This window comes from Labrus bergylta, chromosome 15 (assembly GCF_963930695.1).
Source record: "Labrus bergylta chromosome 15, fLabBer1.1, whole genome shotgun sequence".
NCBI lineage: Eukaryota > Metazoa > Chordata > Actinopteri > Labriformes > Labridae > Labrus > Labrus bergylta.
In genome coordinates, this window is record NC_089209.1 from 26,783,407 (window position 1) to 26,803,579 (window position 20,173).

Sequence of the window (20,173 nt, forward strand, 5' to 3'; positions counted from 1 at the left end):
AAGAATAACATACTGTACTCACTGCTTAACTGTGTTTCTAGATCACGCTCATTTCAGGTAAATTTACATGCAGTGTGAAGATATGAACATAATAAAGATCGCTATCATTAGCATGCTAACACAACAATTCATCGCAAGTTGTTTTGGTTTCATGCTGGTGCTCAAGGGCGACATCTACTGGATCAAAAAATCGCATATAAAGCCTTTAAAGACCCCGTATGCTCCTCAGGTTCACCTTCAATGAAGCCAAGTAAAGGAGGCTGAGGAAACGTTGAATTAAAAGCTTGCTAAAGGTTGCAAACGTCCCTTTCAATAAGAGAGAAAAAAAACTGATGACATGTTTGCCCTCAGGTTTGCCTCGGGAGCTCAGTTACCAAATCATGAAGGAGCTACAAATATAAAGAGGCCTGAGCTCACAGGAGGGGTTTATAATGCGAGCTGAAGTATTTTGGAAAACAGCATCTATGAGAATCAAGAGCATACTCAAGGCCCTCTCTCGTCTAATTGTTTTCTTGTGTCAAGTCAGTCAGGTGACAGTAATAGCTAGGATTTTAAAACACCAATATCTAACAGGATGCCCTATTTGACAACGTCTGCGAGTTACACAGGGGTCATATTATTCTACGATGATTCTGATTGGTTAATTTCCTACTGTTATTACTATAACCAGGATGTGCCATGCATAAACTCTAAATGGGCGGCTGTGGCTCAGTTGGTAGAGTCGGCCCTCTTTCAACAGGAAGATCAGGGGTTCAATCCCCAGCTCCTGCAGCAACGTGTCCTTGAGCAAGACACTTCACCCCAAGTTGCTCCCACTGCTTCGTCAGCGGCATATGAATGTGTATGACTAGATGAGTTAATACACTTTACACAGCAGCCTCTACCATCAGTGTGAGAATGTGTAGGTGTGACCTAAAAGCGCTTTAGCAGTCAGAAGACGAGAAAATAAATATAAAAGCTCAAGTCCATTTACCATTTACATATTAATAGACAAAGCCTGAGTGTTGTCACCAATATGTTCCTGAAGGGGGCGCTGGAGTCCCATCAATGGTGGTCTCCATGATGGAAATGCTGTCTCTGCCTAACTAGCCGACATGCGCTAACCTTGTTTTTTTTTTAACCAGGCTGTAAACATGTTAATTTGTGCTGTAAAAAAAGCCTTTTTTGAATGGGTGTGTATGTGACTTCCTGTGCTTCTGCAGCCAGCCTCTAGTGGACACTCGAGGAACTGCAGGACTTTACACTTCCGCATTAGCTTCATTTTTCAACACGGGAGGTCGTGAGGCCGCTTGGCGTCTTGCTTTGTTACATGGTAGAAAGCTTGAGGTGTGATGGGGGTTAAAGGGGTAAGGGTTTAGCGAAGGATGTTTGAATACCTCTGTCTTATCTTGTGATACAAAATCTTACATTTCCCAACAAGATAAACAAAGTATGATGAAATATTTAGATGAATATTCAAATATTCAAATATTCTTTCAATCAGGTTGGTTATACTTTGATTAACGTATCAGGACTGGGGCTCAAAGATCTCATTACAAGCTGACTTATTAAAACCCTGAAGAGATCTTTTTATTCTAATCAACATCAGTTAACATCAACAGCTTATTCAGCAAGTGAGTAATATTAAGAAGTGCAATGTCAACAATACAAAGAAAAACCTGGCGATGATTAGTAGCTGAGTGGGTTTAGGGAATTGTAGGATGTTTCCTGGAGCTGAAACGTCCACATGAGGATTGTTTATGGGCTGTTAGAATTTTGAAACTGAAAATAGTCATAGAGAAAAAAAAGTAAAATGAGGAGAGAATCACCAGAGAAAATATGAACAGGGAATTCTAACTGTTTCCTGTTGCTGTAAGAGAGGGCTGTTTATGTGCTTATTCACAGACGCCTCATTAGTCTTTATGGGAGGAAATCTGCTTTAAATGGACCCCAGAGCTGATACCAATGAACAGGATTCAACAATGGAAGACAATATATCAACCAAACAGACCAGCTGCAACAAGGGTACTCTCTGCTGGAGACCATTCTTTAGACCAACAAGGAGTTTATTCATGGAGTTTATTTGATGCAGTCCAACCAGGAAAGCATCATAATGCATGTGGTCTGTTCAGTTCTGAACCAGTCTAAGGGCCCGATCACACAAAGACCTGTCATGGTGGGCATGGCACTTCTGCGTCTTTTATTTATGTCAAGGTTTACCTCAGGAGACCAACCAAAAGTGACCTTGACAAATGCTGCGACTCCGCATCTTGAGCTGAAAATGCGTGCACAAAAGCCGCTAAGTAAAATGTGTCAAGCAGCAGCAGAGAAGAGCGTCTGGCAAGCTTTTCTAGCGAAGTGTCTGTGTGTGATCAGGCCCTAACAGATGGTTTCTGCACGTCCATTGTGTCTTTGGATCAATGATCATTGATGGTTCATGACTTGGAAATGATTTTTGTTGTCATTTCTTAATCAGAATGTACATTTACTGAGTCACATTTCTGATGGCGGATAGATGATTCATGCATGTATGAGATCTTCAGTCATCAGATTGGGAATGCATCTCGATGTGGGGAAAAGGTGGGACAGGTTTTCTATGAATATATCTGAGGTGTATTTCTCATACATGTAAAGAAATGACTGAGGAGGTCAACAAGTTTATAACACAACAATCCACAGAATATACTTCCAATCAGCCGATACATTATTAACAATAATACAAATGAAAGATATAAAAAGACAAGAAGCAAAAAGTCATTCAACAAAGTTATTGCTTTATGATAAACATCTTCCCAAACACACACTTTCCTACTGCTAAGCAAAGCATTACAAATAAAAAGAGACATTGACATGGGCAGCCTCTCCTGGAATATCCCTCTCCACCCACACACTCACCAATGTGTGAGCTGTTATTCATATTATTATGTTTTATAAACACTGGGATGTCGCCCATGAATGGATCATTGAGCTAACTCACTCTAAACAGAAGTTTCTCTACTGAGAGACCAGACAAGTAGTAGGTCCTGTCACACTTTGAGCCACGTCTCTCTCGTGTATCTGAGGATCGGTAATGTCATCGTGTAGAAACAGCCTAGATACTCTCATTGGTTAATTTCCTACTGTTATTACTATAACCAGGATCTTCCTTTCTCCCTTCATGACAAACAGACTCTGCTATCATCTAACTGAAGGGAAAGAAACTATTAACTGGCAAACACAATTAGCACAGCATCAGAGTCATTTTAACACAATACCATCTATGTTGCCTAACATACTTAACAACAAAACCATATGCACTCGTACTTACTGGCATATATTTCCTCAAATCTGGGGAGACATTTTTTTTAAAACTCATGCTAGTCTGCTCTGCTGCTCTGATCCAGTGACGCTGCACGAGTCGCTCTTTATGTCTCCGTTCATTGGACGTTTCACTCTTCCTCATACTTTCAGGCGGTTGTGTGTAAAGCATGCATTGGTGCATTTCTCCTGTAACCATCGATGCTCTCATCTCTTGTGTTGAAAAAGAGCAAATTGTGCAACTTATAACGAGAGGCCCAGAGAGTGGAAACACAACTACTCAGAGTATTTCTGAGTTTTTCTTTCTTCTGTGATTTCTTATAACATAACGGTAATTTGTCTCCTGGTAACTTTGGTAACTGGGTGCTGGGTGGTTTCCAACCCCTAATGCTGCCAGAACTGGTTTGTGTTTTTTCTTTCTTTCTTATTTCTCACCTCGATCAAGGTAGATACATCAGGTGTTACAAGATGTTGTTGAACTTGGGAACTAAATACCAAACCCTCTGCACAGGTATAAAGGTACACAGCAGTAGAAGAAGCTGAGATAACTTTAAGAAACACTTAGAAGTTAACCCTTGCTCCTGTCCGTAATGAGGAATTACTGCCATCCAATGCATGTTGCCTGGTAAAGGTATCCACCTGGTCTTATCAACCCCCCTGAACACATCTATACACTCTGCAGAGCGTCACACAAACATGTGGAAACACAAGATAGCATACATGCACATATAAGCCCTACACCCCTCATCATTCATTGGTGTGAGCAATATGTAAAAAAGAAGTGTGTTTTAATAGCTCACCACCATCTCTCTCTCTCTCTCCTCTGAATCACCTTGTCAATATTAGATATCTCTCCTATCACTCACTGGCTTCTCTCTCGCCTCACCGTCCTGCCTCCTGCTACTTCCTCTTTCATTCTCCAGCCTCTTCCATCTCTTTTTTTTTCTCTCTCTCTCTCTCACTCTCTCTCTCTCTCTCTCTCTGTCTCTCTCTCTCTCTCTCTCTCTCTCTCTCTTCCTTTACTTGTTTTCTCATCTTTCAGCTGTGCAGGAGGCAGCATCTGTAGCCGTTGGGCATCTGGCACAATATCCAATTAATGAGACAACAAGATGTCTCCTCTCCTCTCCTCCTCTCCTCTCCCCTCCCCTCCCCTCCTCTCCTCTCCTCTCCTCTCCCCTCCTCTCCTCTCCCCTCCCCCCCTCCTCTCCTCTCCCCTCCCCTCCCCTCCTCTCCTCTCCTCTCCTCTCCCCTCCCCTCCTCTCCTCTCCTCTCCTCTCCTCCTCTCCTCTCCTCTCCTCTCCCCTCCCCCCCTCCTCTCCTCTCCTCTCCTCTCCTCTCCTCCCCTCCCCTCCCCTCCTCTCCTCTCCTCTCCTCTCGTACTGCCAGCAGTTTTCATCGAACCCACACCAGCAGGAAAAGCAGCAACAAAGAGAAAAAAAACAACAAGACAGAGAAATAAAAGAGAAATTGGGAGATCACTGGCTGCTGACCCATTTTTCAGACATTGACTCTCAGTAGCTCAAAATGTGAGAGAACACTGACGTTGCTTTTAACCGCATTTTTGCTCACATCATTGAATGTGTGCATTCTTCAAAATGAATGCTAGACACCCCCATCATCATGCATCGGCTCACTTTTATCTTTGAGTGTGGGTTAGTGAACACAAGGGGTAGAGAACGAGCAGGGAAACAGGGAGGCGTCTGATTGGTGGCTTACAACTGATACAGATGACAAATTTTCTGAGTTATGAGTTATTAATTTCTGTCAGGACCTAAAGACGATTTCAACCAGAATCTCAAAAAGTGAATCTGGAGAAAATTACCAACCCTGACTTTAATTCAAATGATTAAGGGTAAAACATAATTGTGTAGTTAAGCTTCCCATTTTTCAATACTCTGTGACTATTTGACAATCAGGTTTTCCCCAAGTTCGTTCATTTGAACTGAAAACAAAACAGCATCATCAGCATCAGATCACCACAAATGCTGTTTTTAAACTTCTCAACCTTTGTCTTATAGAGTAAACTCTGGATTTTAGGATAAAATATCCTGGTTAAAGCTCCTGTAGTGAATATTAAACTGGTTGAAACAGACTTAAATGACTATTATTGACTTTTTATGAGGCAAACAAGACCATCAGCAGAGAGAGGATTCTTTGTATTTAGTTATTAGTAACACCTGAAACGTCTGTGGCACTGAAGCTGTCAGACAAACTGATTAACAGCACTCTCATAACATCAGATATATTTACAATGAGTGATATGTCAGACTGTACAGATGAAGCAGGAGGAGTTTTTTCTGTCTGAAAACCTAAGCGCAACAATCTCAGAAAAGAGATGAGATACAGCTTTGTCCACAAGGGGGCGCAAAAATCAAGAAAAATCTAAAGATCATCAAAGGAGCTTGAATGTTTCTAAAATCAACACCAACGTCTAATAGGTTGATACTTACAATATATCAGGAAATACTGAACGGAGGAGCCACTTAAAGCAAAAGTACACAAGGATTGGTGACGTTTGAGACTAGACGTCACCAGAATTTCATTTCCCTTCTGCTTCAGTGACTTGAAAGACAGATAAAGGTCTAGTGCTTCTAGCTGTGGTTTCAGTTTGCCCTCCCTGTTTCCTCTTCATGGATCATCTTTGTCCCTTTGGCTACCATGTTTTTTAACTGGGCTACAGCTTTGAGGCTACCATTGACTACCTCCTAGATCTAGGATTACACATTCACACTGGCACACACACACAACGTTGGCTTGAATAGTTACCTCCATGTGTTGTAGAAGAGCAGGGGGATGTTGAGGCCCACGGTCAGCCACTCCTGGGCACACAGGAACATGATGCAGAAGAGTCCATGAATTGAGTACTCTGGTAGCACCAACTAAGACAAACCAGAAAACAAAGAGGAAGAGGAGGATGAGTCAAAGAGGAAGAGGAGGGAAGGGACGAGTAATGGATTATTCACACTGATTTACTGAGGAAGCAAAACAACTTTCATGTAGATAAAAAGTCAGACACCAACACTTGGCTTTATCTCTCCAGCACTGACGAGTGCAGATTGCTCTAAGAACTTCATGGATGTTCCAACACTCAGTTAAACTTTCCTTAGAGTTCACTTGGTTGATGAGATTCTTCATTATAATTTCAATGTCCGCAGGTGTTAAAAAAAAAACTCCTGAAGCATCTTCATTAGCATTCAAATCCTTAAACTGTCCTATATTAAGTCTCTGCAAATCTGTCTATCTGCAAGCAGTCCAACTGGCTAAACACCCCCATCTAGATTATTGTGAGCTTAGCTCCACAATGGGCAGCACACACCGATGGCAGGGCTCCATCATTATCATAATCACTGGAGGGCTCGGCCCCTCTGAATGCAGACAGCAACACAACACTCCCAGCAAACTGCGTCGCTGACAATCTGTGTGAGAGTCCCCTCGGCAACAGGAGCGCCTTTTGTCCTCCAAACACAAAGTTAATAACAAAGAAACGTCCCATCTTCATTCACCACAGTCACTTTAAGACTGAACACGTTTTAGAAACAGAGGCCAAGAGTTACCTCAGGTGGACTTGAATTTGGAATTAAGGTTGTTGTTTATTTTACCCTCTTCTTCATCCAGAATGAACTTGTGATAGAGAGTAAACTTTTGATGATGGATTATCCTGAGTGGATGATGCTCTGACTACAGATTGTAAATATGAGTAAAGACTCTGGATCTGAGATGTGCTCTCCAGTCTATGCTTTAGGACAGATATGGCACTGTCAGGGCGGGTCCAGGGGGAGCTATGGCCCCAGAAATATCATTGGCCACCATTTCAGCCACCCTAGATCTGATATGTTGATGTGTCACACCAAAGTGTTAGTGAATGCAACTGGATTGTCCAAGTCTCACTGATATTTGTACAGTGAAAGGCCAGTTTGCAAACCTCTGTTTAACAATGTAAGGAGAAGTAGAAACAGAAAAGACACAGCAACACAACATATATTGAGAATATGGCAGAGTGGAGACGGTCTCAAACCTTACAGGTTGTTAATCAAACTATTACTCTGTCATTAGTTTTCTTCCTCAAACAGCAAATCAAAGAGAAAAATACATTTTTCTTAATGGGCCATCTACGGCCCGGGTCCAACTGAAAACCTACGAGCGGTTTTGTGTGTGTGCAGAAGGTTTCATTTACTCGCCTCACGTCAGTGAACACATAGGTTAGCTGGCTATTCAGCTGCTGGACTACAGTGATAAACATTCAGTTTCACTTAAAGCCCTCAAAACATCAACCACCATCAACACAAAGTGATCACGTGTTTGTATCTTCTGGCTCGTCCTATGAAACATTTCTGGGGTCACCACCTGGAACCATTTTCATGCTGCAGGATCAGGGGACCGTCCTGTTGAAAGACTCTACCACTGGCTCAGTGGTACATGATGTCCTCTGGCTCAGATAAAGAAAGGCTTCTTGACAAGCAGCTGGATGTACTCGTGTCTGTTTGTATGTATGTTTTATGTTCAGTCAGGTGTGAGATGATTTAGTCCGGCACACGTCATAAGATACATTTAGAAAAGAAAATACTTTATAATAGAGCACAAATACTTTGAAAGTGCCGAAAGCAAGAGCAAAGAAAGATGCAGGAGTCCAGATAAGAAGCTTTAAAAAACACAAGGCTTACAGTCTCTAAGCACAGCTAAAAAAAGACAAATCAAAGGAGAGGTCTACTGCCTGTTATCACGCAGAGAGCTGAAGAAAAAACAGGTTAAAACATGGACTGTTTCATTCTCTCCTGGCTTTCATGACTGGCTTTACCCCAAAATGTTCCAGCAAGAACAATTCTCAAACTCCTTAAATTCAGTGATTAGCAATTAAAGAATTAAAGAATGAATCTTTGACAATATAAAGAGTATACACACTTTTCTGCTAGTATCACTTCTACTTTCTGTTTGTTTTTGATTTTTTGTCACGCTTGAAAATAGACTCGGGCGTCATATACAGAGGCTATAGTCCGCTCAGCAGCAGCCATGGGTTTGAATCTGACCACTCCCCTTTGCTGCAAGTCATTTCCCCCCCCCCACCCCCCACTCCCTCATCCCAACATGTCCTGTCTCTCTTCAGCTGTCCTATCCAAGGGAGGAGAAAATTAGTAAATGTGTCTCTGAGTCCTGACTGTCTACAACGAGTGAGAAGCTCGAGTCCTGCTGGCTGTGTTGTTGTCAGAACTGTGTTTACATGGACGGGACGGTCGGCTCCTCCCCTTGTGTATAAAAGATGTTTTAGTCAATGACTAGAGAGAAGAAGAAGAAGATAGCCTACTCATGTAAGGTTGATGTTACGTGAGATCACGGTCATTCTCTGTCAATTTACTTGTAATTGTAATGTGAAGCTATAAGCTAACTAAAGAGCGCTAACATTAGCATGCTAACACAACAATGCAGGACACAGGCAATCATCTTGAGAAAAGGTGCGTTCTAAATGATAACTCCTTTGTGAAAATGCCAGTGGGGGGGGGGGGGCTTCAGTATGGAGGAGGTGTGGCCAATCAGCAGTTTGTTTTGGTTTCTTGTGGTTTTCCCTCACTTGGTTAAAATATCTTTGTTTGTTCCAACAATGTTTTTATGTTGCTGTTTTTTTTACCCTGACCAGCTGGGCTGTGGCGGTCATATTTAGATCTTTTATTCTTCTTATATAAATTCAGGCTGTTGGTCTCAAACACTGATATTTCCTGACAAACTCACATGTGACCAACGAGAGCATGGCCACCTCTATTTTTTGCACTTTACGCACCACATGTTGCCCGTTCCCAGAGCTGGAAAGTGTTGCACATTATCCCTTAAGATTAGAGTGTGTGTATGTTCTTTGGCTACCTAAAGTCTTGGCACGCAACCTAAAGCCCAGCTCGCCAACTCGACGACCATCTGACCAATCAGATGGCGTGGTTAAAATTGCTTGCTATGCAAATCTGTCTGAATACCTGAATGACCCAGATGTCTCAATTCATGGACATGTGCAGGAGCTTTCCAGCGCTGTATTTAATGTTAATCACAAAGAAAGCCACTTCACTTCTCATGTATATTTAAAGCAGAGCGTTGAGGTGGCGTTCGGGACCAAGTGGCCCTGAACACTCGCCTATACGCCGCCTTAACAAGGTAGTGTTCTGGATGCATTATTCAGACGGCCACGTACCTCCTAATAACAGGAAAACACATTTTCATGGAGTAGCTCTTCAACAGCGGGGGAAGAGAAAACTGCTGCTTGGACAAAACCTAAATATATCCATTTGCTTTCTCACGTACAGCAGGGAAGCTTCATGCACAGCAACGCAGCACACATGCAGCACATGAGCGAGGACACACTCACAGACCCCCCCGCCTTCCCCCCCTCCCCACATAGACAAAAAGCTCATTAAAAAACAAATAGTCACACTGAGCTTTATCCGTCCTTTTCTGTCCTCCTCTTATTCAAATCCCTGAGGTGTGTTAGCTGCATGCAAACATGCAACACAGAACAAAACAACTTTACTGACTACAACATGAGAATCTGATGTACACACAGAAACTATAGGAGCCTTGTGTCCTGAAGAAGCTTTGCTGTCGTCACTTTAAAGTGGATTAAAGAGGTGGACAAAACCGTAGGCGGGTATTTAATAATAATAATAATACATTCATTTTATATAGCGCTTTTCTAAATACTCAAAGACTTTTCTGAAAACTAAGCTTTTTCTCTGTGTTTTCTACTTTTGTACACAAACTGCGTTTTAGGTCGCTGAAAAAGGACCTATTGAATAAACTTCTCCCAGGGTGAAGATTTTCAGAAACTCTGTTTGAGGTGTGTGTGTGTGTGTGTGTGTGTGTGTGTGTGTGTGTGTGTGTGTGTGTGTGTGTGTGTGTGTTTACGTGTAGACGGGGAACACAGAGTTTTGGACTCTTAACATCACGCTGTGCGTCACTTTCTCCTCCATTTGATAGATTACATTTGCACTATGTATAATACTGTGGATACTGTATGACACTTCAAGGTCCGCTCGCTCTCATTGGCTGCTTCAGTTTTTCTGTTAGAGGCTCTGACTCGGTGGGGAGAAGTAAAATAGTCTTAGTGACACCACACATTTGAGGATTCTTTGAACCAAATTGGGCTGCTTGGTCTTTGGTTCTCATAGTTATGTTTAATAAAGATTATAAATCTTTGTTTGGGTGTTTACAGTATATTTGATTTAAGTATATTTGTCATTCATCATTACTGTTTCAAGCTACAGTTCTGAAGCCAAGTATTTCATGAAATGGCTTCAAGCTGAGGTAAGCCTGTGAAACCTCTTACATAGACTCTCTTCTCCCAGCACTGGAGAGCCGCCCTCCCCTGGCAGCCCTGCAGTGTTCTGCTCTCCGGAAGGCTTCCAGAAAGCTGGCCAATCAGAAGAGAGTGGGCACGTTAGGAGGGGGGCCTTAAGAGGCAACAGGGTGACATAAGGGTTTTTTACTGAAGCCAGTACCAGAAGAAATCAGAGCTGAGCTGCAGATCAAAGCTACTCTTCATTTTTCATAGCCTAACAACATAAACGGTGATAATGAGTACAATATGGAGTCTTTAAAATGAGTCCTCTACTAATAAAATATATTTTAAAAAAGTTCTATTGGCAACGAGTGTCTGTACTCTCTGACCACAGACTATCCAGTCGAGGTCTGGTTAGCAGTAAGTCCAGTTTGTATGAACAGCAGTGTTGTTATATTTGATCACTGTTTAATGACATGAAGTGAGAAGAAAACAGTGGTGGTGTTTACGATCACAAACACACTGGGTGTAACACAGAAACCATGCCAGGTCCAGATCTGACCCTCAAACCCTCCCAAGGATTTTTTATTTTTTATTTATTTATTTTAATCTCATGGCCCAGTGAAGTAATGTGGCATGTCTGTGGTCAGGGTATAACACAACATGATGATACAATAGAAACATTAAAGCACACTGCACTGCTGCTGACCCCCCTGCGTCTCCTTTACAGTCACTCACATGTTTACTGTATGCTGGCCGTGTGTGTATGGGTGTGTGTGGGGAAGTATTGGAGCATATACATTCAATTTTCATGCTAATGTGTAAAAAAAAACCAACTACTTTCTTGCTTCAAGCTGAGTGTGTGTGTGTGTGTGTGTGTGTGTGTGTGTGTGTGTGTGTGTGTGTGTGTTTATTTCTTGACAGAGGGACCCATCTGGGACTGTGCCTGGCTGACACTGGAGATCTGTTTCCCTGGATGTGATGCCCAGGGGCTGCCCTTACACCCATCTGATCCTCCCAGCAGCAGCAGCTCTGATGAGGCCTGTTCATGTGAGATCTATATATTCTACTCTGATCCCTCTGAGCTTCCCTCATTTCACAGATCCACTCTGGTGTACCTTATATATCAATGAAACTATGATGTATGCCCAAATGACAGATCCACAGCATTAGATGTGATTGTTAAAATGCTGAATGTATGCGTTGTTGTATGAGAATGAAGTCAGATTGTTCATATGATAGGTTAGGATGCCATGTTAGCTGTGGTTCCCCGGGGTATGGCGCAGAGAAGAAGGGGAGCGCACACGGGCAAAAGGCAACAGCGCACCTTGCTAGGTGACCAAAACAATAGTCAGGTAATTAAAAACTTTTGGATTCAGAGTATGTTTTTATGTGTCCACTCTGAGGAGGAGAAGACGAGCAGCACAGAAGAAGAGGGTGTGTGGTCATAAACTCCTCAGGGAGCGACAGGATGTGGGAGAGTTTAGGCTCGTCCAGGAGGTGCAGCTCTATAAAGATCGCTTCACAAGCACAACACACAGTTCTGCTGCTGTTTTAAACACACCTGGTAAAACCAAACTGTTTGACTTTTCTTTACAAACAAGAGATGTCTCTCCGATGTCCTGGTTGGTGACTTTAAACTAGAGCTCAGGAAAGTGGGACACCAGTTGTTGTGATCTTCCGTCATATTAGACGTCATGGAGCGCTGTGCCACAAGTTGAAACGTTTTTTTTTACTTTCATGTAGCGTGCAAATACAGCAAGCGGGACTTTACACTGCGCTCAGCTCAGCGAAGTGTCTGTTCCTGCAGGGGGCGCTGGAGTCCCATCGTCAGCAGCCGCCATGCTGGAAATGCTGTCTCAGTCTGACTTTCAGTCAACCTAACAACAGGCTGAGAGCTGGAGCTGAGGCGGGTTTTAAACCTCCTGACAAACAGTTACACCGCGCCCACCTGTCAATCATGTCAGCTACACGCCTTACTGTGAATAACTCTAATTCTTCATTAAAAATAAAACAGATGAGTCTACAAAACATTCACCCCCAGTGAGCCGATCAAGACATGAGCTAATCAGACCTCTTTGTTTTTGTTTTTTTTTAACCAGGCTGTAAACATTTTTGAATGGCTGTGTATGTGACTTTTGCAGCCAGCCTCTAGTGGACACTTGGGGAACTGCAGGATTTTGGGCTTCATTTTTCAACACCGGAGGTTGGTACTGAATGTTAATACCCCAATACTACACCCAAAGACCTTTGACTTCACATGTAAATCAGATAAACGCATCGAAGACACTGTCCTGCTCTTATTCATGAAGCAAAATATATGCAGCACTGTGGAGATGGAGATGTGGATTCAAATTCACAAAAATGAGAGTTTATGTTTGCTCTTGAGTTTGCAGTATGCAGATTCAATATTCTTGAATGCATTATTTATGAATTGTATATAACAGTCACTGTGAGAAAGGAAGGAGCATAGGGCCCTCGTTTTTATTCTCATTCCATCGAACCTCCTTCCACTCGCTTTAGAAAAAGATGTCTATTCACTCTCACTTGCTCTTTTCCCTGCATATAGCCTCCCAGACCATCCAACATTGTGAATGAGAGCTCCTGCCCACGCTGCTTTCAGAGCCCAAGTGGATCCTGACAAGGCTGCGCGGACTCGGTCTCCGAGCCTCTCAAGGTCCAATTAGCCAGTCGCCACACAGTGCAGTCGTTCACGTGAGACGAGGTGAGAGAGCTTTCAAATGCAACTTTTTTAGACCGGATTATACTCTGAGGGGCGTCGGGTTAGCACAGAGGAACACCCAGCGATCCTCATGACTAGTGAGGGAAATAAATATAGAGAAAACAATAGAGAGGAGAATGAGACAGAAAAAAAACAAACATGTGGTGAACAGCTGAGCAAGCACACTCGTTTCCTGCTCTTAGACTCTCGATGAAGAACTAGAGAAATTAAATTCACAGACTTACTGGCTCATAAATCACTCTAACTATGATTACACATACCATACGGTGTCCAACCTGGGTTCAAATCTCTGTGATTGGTATTCAAGGACATGGTTAATGGATGGAATGAACGAGCCAAGGTGACCTGCCAACCAGGATGGAGGCACAGGAATGCCTAACCACCTACTCGTCATATCATAAATAGACTTATTGTATCGCTATTATTGACGCTTGTATCGCCTTTTCTCTTCTGACTACTCAAAGCTCTTTTACACTGCAGGTCACACCTACACATTCACACACTGATGGTAGAGGCTGCTGAGTAAAGAGTCCAACGACCGACACTACCAACTGAGCCACAGCCGAGAAAAAGAGATCGAGTCTCTACTACTCCTGTCTGAAGCTGACTTTAATCAAATCAAATCCATGCACGCACAGGTTGTAATGCATTGGTAACAAAAATTAAATAGAATATCAAATGATGCCAGAAGAAACCAAAGAAGATTTGACACCTGCCACGCTCATGATCTACATCAAAGATGCATGTCTCACAACTACTATGGGATCCAAGGTTTGTTCATTCTTCTTCAAGAAGCATCACTGTTGGGTCTAAAGCAAAAGTACGAGCTACAATGACTTCCTCTGTCAAGCAGTCAAGCAGCACCAAATATATATCTATATCCACCATTGTTTCCCACAGAATGACAGTGGCAGGAGCAGGAGATATATCTGATTATCAAACACATTTAGATTGAATTATCCTCAAAACAACACAAAATGGGCTCCATTAAGTGGATTAAACAAAAAGACAGACGAGTGGTGTTAAAGTAGTGATTGTTTCCCTTCCGAAGGAGCTGCTAACTCCTCAGTGATGTCTTTGAATTGACAAAATTGCTTTAAGGTGACCACAGTTTTTCACTAATTACAGTTATCAAGAAGATGAACAAGAAGAAGCTGGTGCCCAGCACTGAAATGAAAGGGCACAGAGGTATGTCCTTATAAGGAAACATTGTTTGTCATTTCCTTCCCCTCTGGAGTCTCGTTTATGTTCAACTCTAGTCAATCAAACTGTCCAGATATCCGCAATACTTTGAGAAACCAATGAGTAATTTGATGAAACACTAACCAAGGATTTTTTGGCTTCTCTATTTTCATCTCGGACAGATATATACTTCCAGAATACCTGGATACTGCTGACTATTTGATCTGGTGCAGAATACAATTGGAGAGCAGAGAAAAGAGCAAAGGTACATGCCTGTGTACATCATTTCTTTGGGGAGTGAAGGAACTACACATCCCACAATCCATCGCGATTCCATCACCCTATGAAATGGTAGTTTAGCGCCCTTTTTTTTGGAACATACACAGACCTTCTCTCTACATGTATCTTTATTGTGTTTATACTGTCGATAATCAAGTTGTCATTTATTGTATAGTTTGTGTATTGTTTTGAATTCTCGGTAACTTTGATGGTAGCAGCCGAAGTTTGCGTAAACATTTCCATGGCAACAGTAGGCTCCACCAATCAGAAAATGTTGTTATGACGAGCTAGGATCATGGGTAGTGTAGTTCTTTCCCCAAATTGTGAATGAAACCAGGTTGATAACATACAAACTTATGTCTCCTACAGGAGGCTATACCACAGTTTCACACTCTGGGAGCTCGTTTTCAGTCTACTGGCTAATAATCAAATCCACTATGGAGAAAATTAATGGGATTTTTTCTTCAAGATCCACACTGCCGTCTATTATATAATGGTTTAATTTGCAAATGTTGCTAATTATAATTTTCGCTGCGGCTTTAAATTGTCATGATCGGTAAGATGGCTGTTAGCGTATAGATATGGAAATATAGGTCATGCCATCGAGGCCCCTGCAAAGCTGACTACCAAATCGGGAGACCCTGTCAGCCTGTTACGAAATGCAAGGCACCTATTTATTATATATAAGTGCTTAAATGCAGGTACAGAAATTACAATAAAGAAGGACATCCAATCAGCTGCATATGAAAACCTGAGATGTATGGGCGCATATTAGGAAACATATGTCTCTCTCTATCCCATTCAGGCTCATCAAGTACACCGCACTCCTCTCCACCTAATTCTTTTGCGTCCACTCTTTCATTTCTGGATGAAGCTTGGATGTTCATTTTAGCTGCAGCAGCTTTTCCTCCCCGGCTGGAGATCAAAACAGAACCGTCCGCAAACGACTGTCTCAAAGCCCTTAAGGATGGGAAAACTGGCAAAAAAATAACTGTACATATTTTACAACCTTTACATGATTCATAGTCCTCTGAGATGCCATGGAGCAGGGACCCACGTGGTTCATTTAGCTGTTCAAACAGAATTCAGATGAAACAAAGGCACTAATAAGAGGGCTGCTGAGCGTCGGGAAACATTTTATATTCATTACCTTCATTTGGTTTCAGTTCCACGCTGAAATAAACAAGCTAAATTAATTGAACTGCAGTCAAAACTGTCTGCATTATACTTTCCTGTGCTGGGCCCCAAACACAAACCTATCCCATTTCCTGCTCCTGAATGAAGAACATCAACTTTATCATCATCTGCTCTGGGTTGCTGAATAGCGTAGCTACTTTTAATGGCTGTAACTGCTGCCTTAGTTTACATTTTCCACTGAGAGACTCTCAGTGATTCATTTTAAGATGAAAAGACAGCAGAAGGATTTTTTTCCTTAGAAACCACTTAGTCTGGGAACAGCAAAGAGATGAGCACGGCGCTACATCGGGGGCTACAAGTCACAAAACTGAAAGGCCTCGCTTAAGCCTCACAGGCTGCTGTGATCAAAAAGAGAAGAGTGCAGTTAGAAAATGAAAACCCAACTGAGTCAGACAAAGACCTGTAAAGTTAAAAACATTCATTTGTAGACGCATATCTGTCACACTGACAGTAACCTCAAAGCACTGTAAAGACCGACCTGACAAACCAAACAACAAACCCTAAACTCAGCAACCATGCCCGTCCATAAACACTGAAATAACCAAGGCCCTGGATCGCCAGAAGAAGACTAGTTTGAGCACGTTTCTGCTCGTGGAGCTTATTAGAAACATGCAGAGGCTTTTTAGGTCGGGTACAATCACTTCTATCTGAACCACTTCTCTTGCCCGCTTCCATCACTGCAACACCTGTTACTTCATCCATACGTTTTTCACAGTAGCTTTAATCTTTGTTTGAATATAAGTCGATAGCTGATAAATAACTTAAATAAAGACATGTTTTAAACATACAGATCTGTCTTGACTGGAGGGTTATATTATATACTGAAGGCCTTCGTTCATTGATTGCAGAGCTACTGAGAGATGATTTTCCCTTGAGCTGAAACATCAAAGTCTTCCATTGGGCTTAAATAAACTGAGCTCACTACAGTACTCTGCGGTTCTTTGCTGATGCCCTTTCACCCTGAGGGCGCCAATGATAGGCATGAAATTGGAAGTGTCTCCTTTTTGCCAATGAGTTGATGAAATTCTCTTTCCACATGAGTCGGGGAGCCTTGGGCCTCGATGGGTTCGAAAAGCTCTTATGCATTCAAGTAGACTCACATCAAGAAATATCGCCTGCATCTGGGACACAATGATGGTCACTGAGACACACACTTCTCCAGTCGGTTTCACTTTTCATACGTCAAAAGTCGCTCCATCACAGTAAGAGTCACTTCAATTAAATATGGGATGACTCCTTCTGTAATGAAAGGTTTTCAGCCGAGTGTCAAAGGGAGGATTCCCAAGGAGAATATCCTTTTGACTTTGACTAACGCAAATACAGACACACAGTTCCATGTCTTGTTGAAAGCTTATGACAGGGTTGTAGTCACTCTGAGCGATAAGTCAATTGTATAAGGAGGTCTCCATACAAGTTTTTAACAAAAAGAAGAACTGGGGCACCCTTCACAGCACCAAGTCTTCTCCCAGTGTCAATTAAATTGTTATTATCTGTAGGATTCGTCTTGTGGGGTGTAGTTAAAGCAACGATATTTAGCTTTTCCACCTTCAATACAGTTTCAGAGGTCAATCTAAAAGAACAAAAACTTCCATCAGGATGAATGGCGTCTCTCTCATGTCCACAGAGCCACCAGTCACCCGTTTACTGCACTATGTAACTTAAATAAATGGTAAATGGTTAATGGACTTGAGCTTGTATAGCGCTTTTCTAGTCTTCTGACTACTCAAAGCTCTTTTACACCGCAGCTTACACCTACACATTCACACACTGATGGCGGTGGTTGCTATGTAAAGTGGCCATCAGAAGTAAATAATCTCATTCATTCACATTTATACACCACTGACAAAGCAGCAAAATAGTAGGCTGCTATGGTGCTGTTGGACGGCTGCAAACTGGTTACACCATTCAGCAAGTACCTATTATGATGCATCTCACGTTTAATGGGCAAAGCAACAAGTGTACATCCCTGCAGATGTTATCCAAAACAGACTTGGATGAAAAGTTTGGCTGTATCGTTACCGGTGTCAGTGTTGTCTCTTGCTAAGCAGCTTTATGGGGTACAGAAGGTCATCGAACTCAAGTTACATCTCAGCTTTGAGACAAATAAAAAAATCCATGTCACGTCAAAAGGTTTTCTTTTTCCCCATCTATCTTCAAGTTAGGTTTGTACAAACCCATCTCACTTTGCACCTTATGATTGACCCTCCGATGTCGCTATTTAGCCATGGACTATAGACATCATGGTAACAGTTGAATACACACATACTCTACATGCTAACAGTTAGCTAACAGCTAACATAATCCTTTTATATTACTGTATACTTTTGGCTGTTGGCCTAGACCATATCATTAGGCTATATATTTAGATGTTTGTGGTTGAGTTTTCATTCAGCCACAGCGTCACTTATTAAACCTGTTAGCCATGGAATCATCTGTTCAATGCCTTGAGCAAGTTCACAATCAAACAAGCCTTTAAAATCCAGCTTTGGCACAATTCTCCCAAATCTCGTCCCCCTTTCCTCAAAGTCTGATAAGTGTTTCCCCCACTCTCTTATTTTACATATTGCAAAAAAAAAAAGGTAGTCTCCTTCCATCACTGGAACTTTCTGTCATGGATATAAATAATTAGATGGACAACAATAATATGGAGGTTGGGATAATAACTTGGGGTACCACCAGCTGAGGACTCTTGAGAAAACGGTACTCAATGTTGTGTCTTAGTTGTTCTTTCTCTTCCTGCCTGGCACAGAATCAGTCTCTCTGACAAGCTAATGAGTCTTCTGCTTCCACCCTGTTCCTTTGCAGTAGCTTGTCTAAGGCGGGCTTTTGGATTCAGTTTGATTATACCCTTTCCTGTTTGCACTGGCAGCCACTGAGAGTGATACAGGCTGTGTTGTATGTTCACGGACTCTCAGGAGTACTCCTCTTATTTAAGGCGTTTTTTTAGGAGAATACTGCATTAAAAACTTGTATCACAATGCCGTAGTTTTATTATTTAGTCCAGAAGTAAATATTATCAATGCATTTATTGTTTTAATAAAATGGAAGCTGTGAAACCATCTCTCCAAATCTATGAGCCGTCCTGCATCACTGCGGCTCCATTTGCAAAATCAAAATAAAGACAACAAACAAAGATACAAACCTTTGACACAGAAGACGTTACCGACTTCACTCCAGGTCACACTTAAATTAGACCTGTGCACCTGCAGCATGGGCTGGTTACTCGATAAAGTCCTCTGTATAAGTACTGTACTTGTGAGTCTGACTCCAACTTTAAGCATTCAAATCGTTTTACTCCATATCCACAGTATCATTGCTTTCTGCCATGTTTTAAATAAGCGCCAACCTCTGCTCTTCAAATATGAAGACAATGTGGAAGTGTTGCAGTTTGTCGAGTGTCCACTTGCTCCAGGAACACCGGAAGTCACATACACACCACAGGAAAAAAAGTAAAGTCAGGCAATCATCATCCTACTGTGAACACAAGACAATAATGAAGTGTGGATCAGAACAAACTGCTTTCCAGATATTGTAACTGTGTCTATGTTTTTGTCTTTTAAAGTTTGTGTAAAGAAATTATGCTGGGGCGCTGGTGGCGCAGTGGTTAGTGCGTCCCATGTGTGGAGGCCTTGTTACCCCAAGCAGGCGGCCCAGGTTCAAATCCTACCTGTGGCTCCCCTCCCACATGTCATTCACCACTCTCTCTCTCTCCCTGATTTCAAACTCTATCCACTGTCCTATCTCTCAATTAAAGGCACAAAAAGCAAAAAAATTATGCTAAGCAACCGAGCAATGCCAGGGTCCCCATTTGGCCCCACTTAAAAGAACCTGAACCACAAAGTGATGAAAAACTTTGTGATGGTCTAAATCCCTAATTCAGTCGAACACAGCTTTGAGTCGTTTTACTTTTTCCAACGTATCTCGTGCGTTCAGAGACCAGTTTCTGACTCATTTGAGGACTAAGACCAAAGCTGGTTTAATTTTCCAAGCAGTCGCCTTCAGAGTGAAGAACTGACACAGCCATATCATCTACACCTCCATCCCTGAACATCTGATGAATTACTTGTTCATAATTACTCGACCCTTGAGTTCTTTTATTAGTCATCTTCTCTCGCTTCTTCGTAAACGCTTCTAATATAAAGCAATTTATAACACATCTCACTGCAGCTCCTTGATTTCAAAATAAGACTCTCAGCTTCCTGATTTAAAATCAGAAGCTCTACAGCCGGATCTGGTCGAGATAC

The 20,173-nt window shown here is 42.1% G+C and overlaps 1 protein-coding gene across 1 annotated transcript in view; it reads right to left on the reverse strand.

The window, feature by feature from the left end:
* The window catches only part of cnih3 (cornichon family AMPA receptor auxiliary protein 3), an 82,251-nt gene that overhangs the window by 13,533 nt on the left and 48,545 nt on the right, over positions 1-20,173 (reverse strand). The window contains 1 exon segment of the mRNA XM_065963718.1: positions 6,043-6,155. Within this exon segment, the coding sequence (XP_065819790.1) occupies positions 6,043-6,155 (113 nt within the window).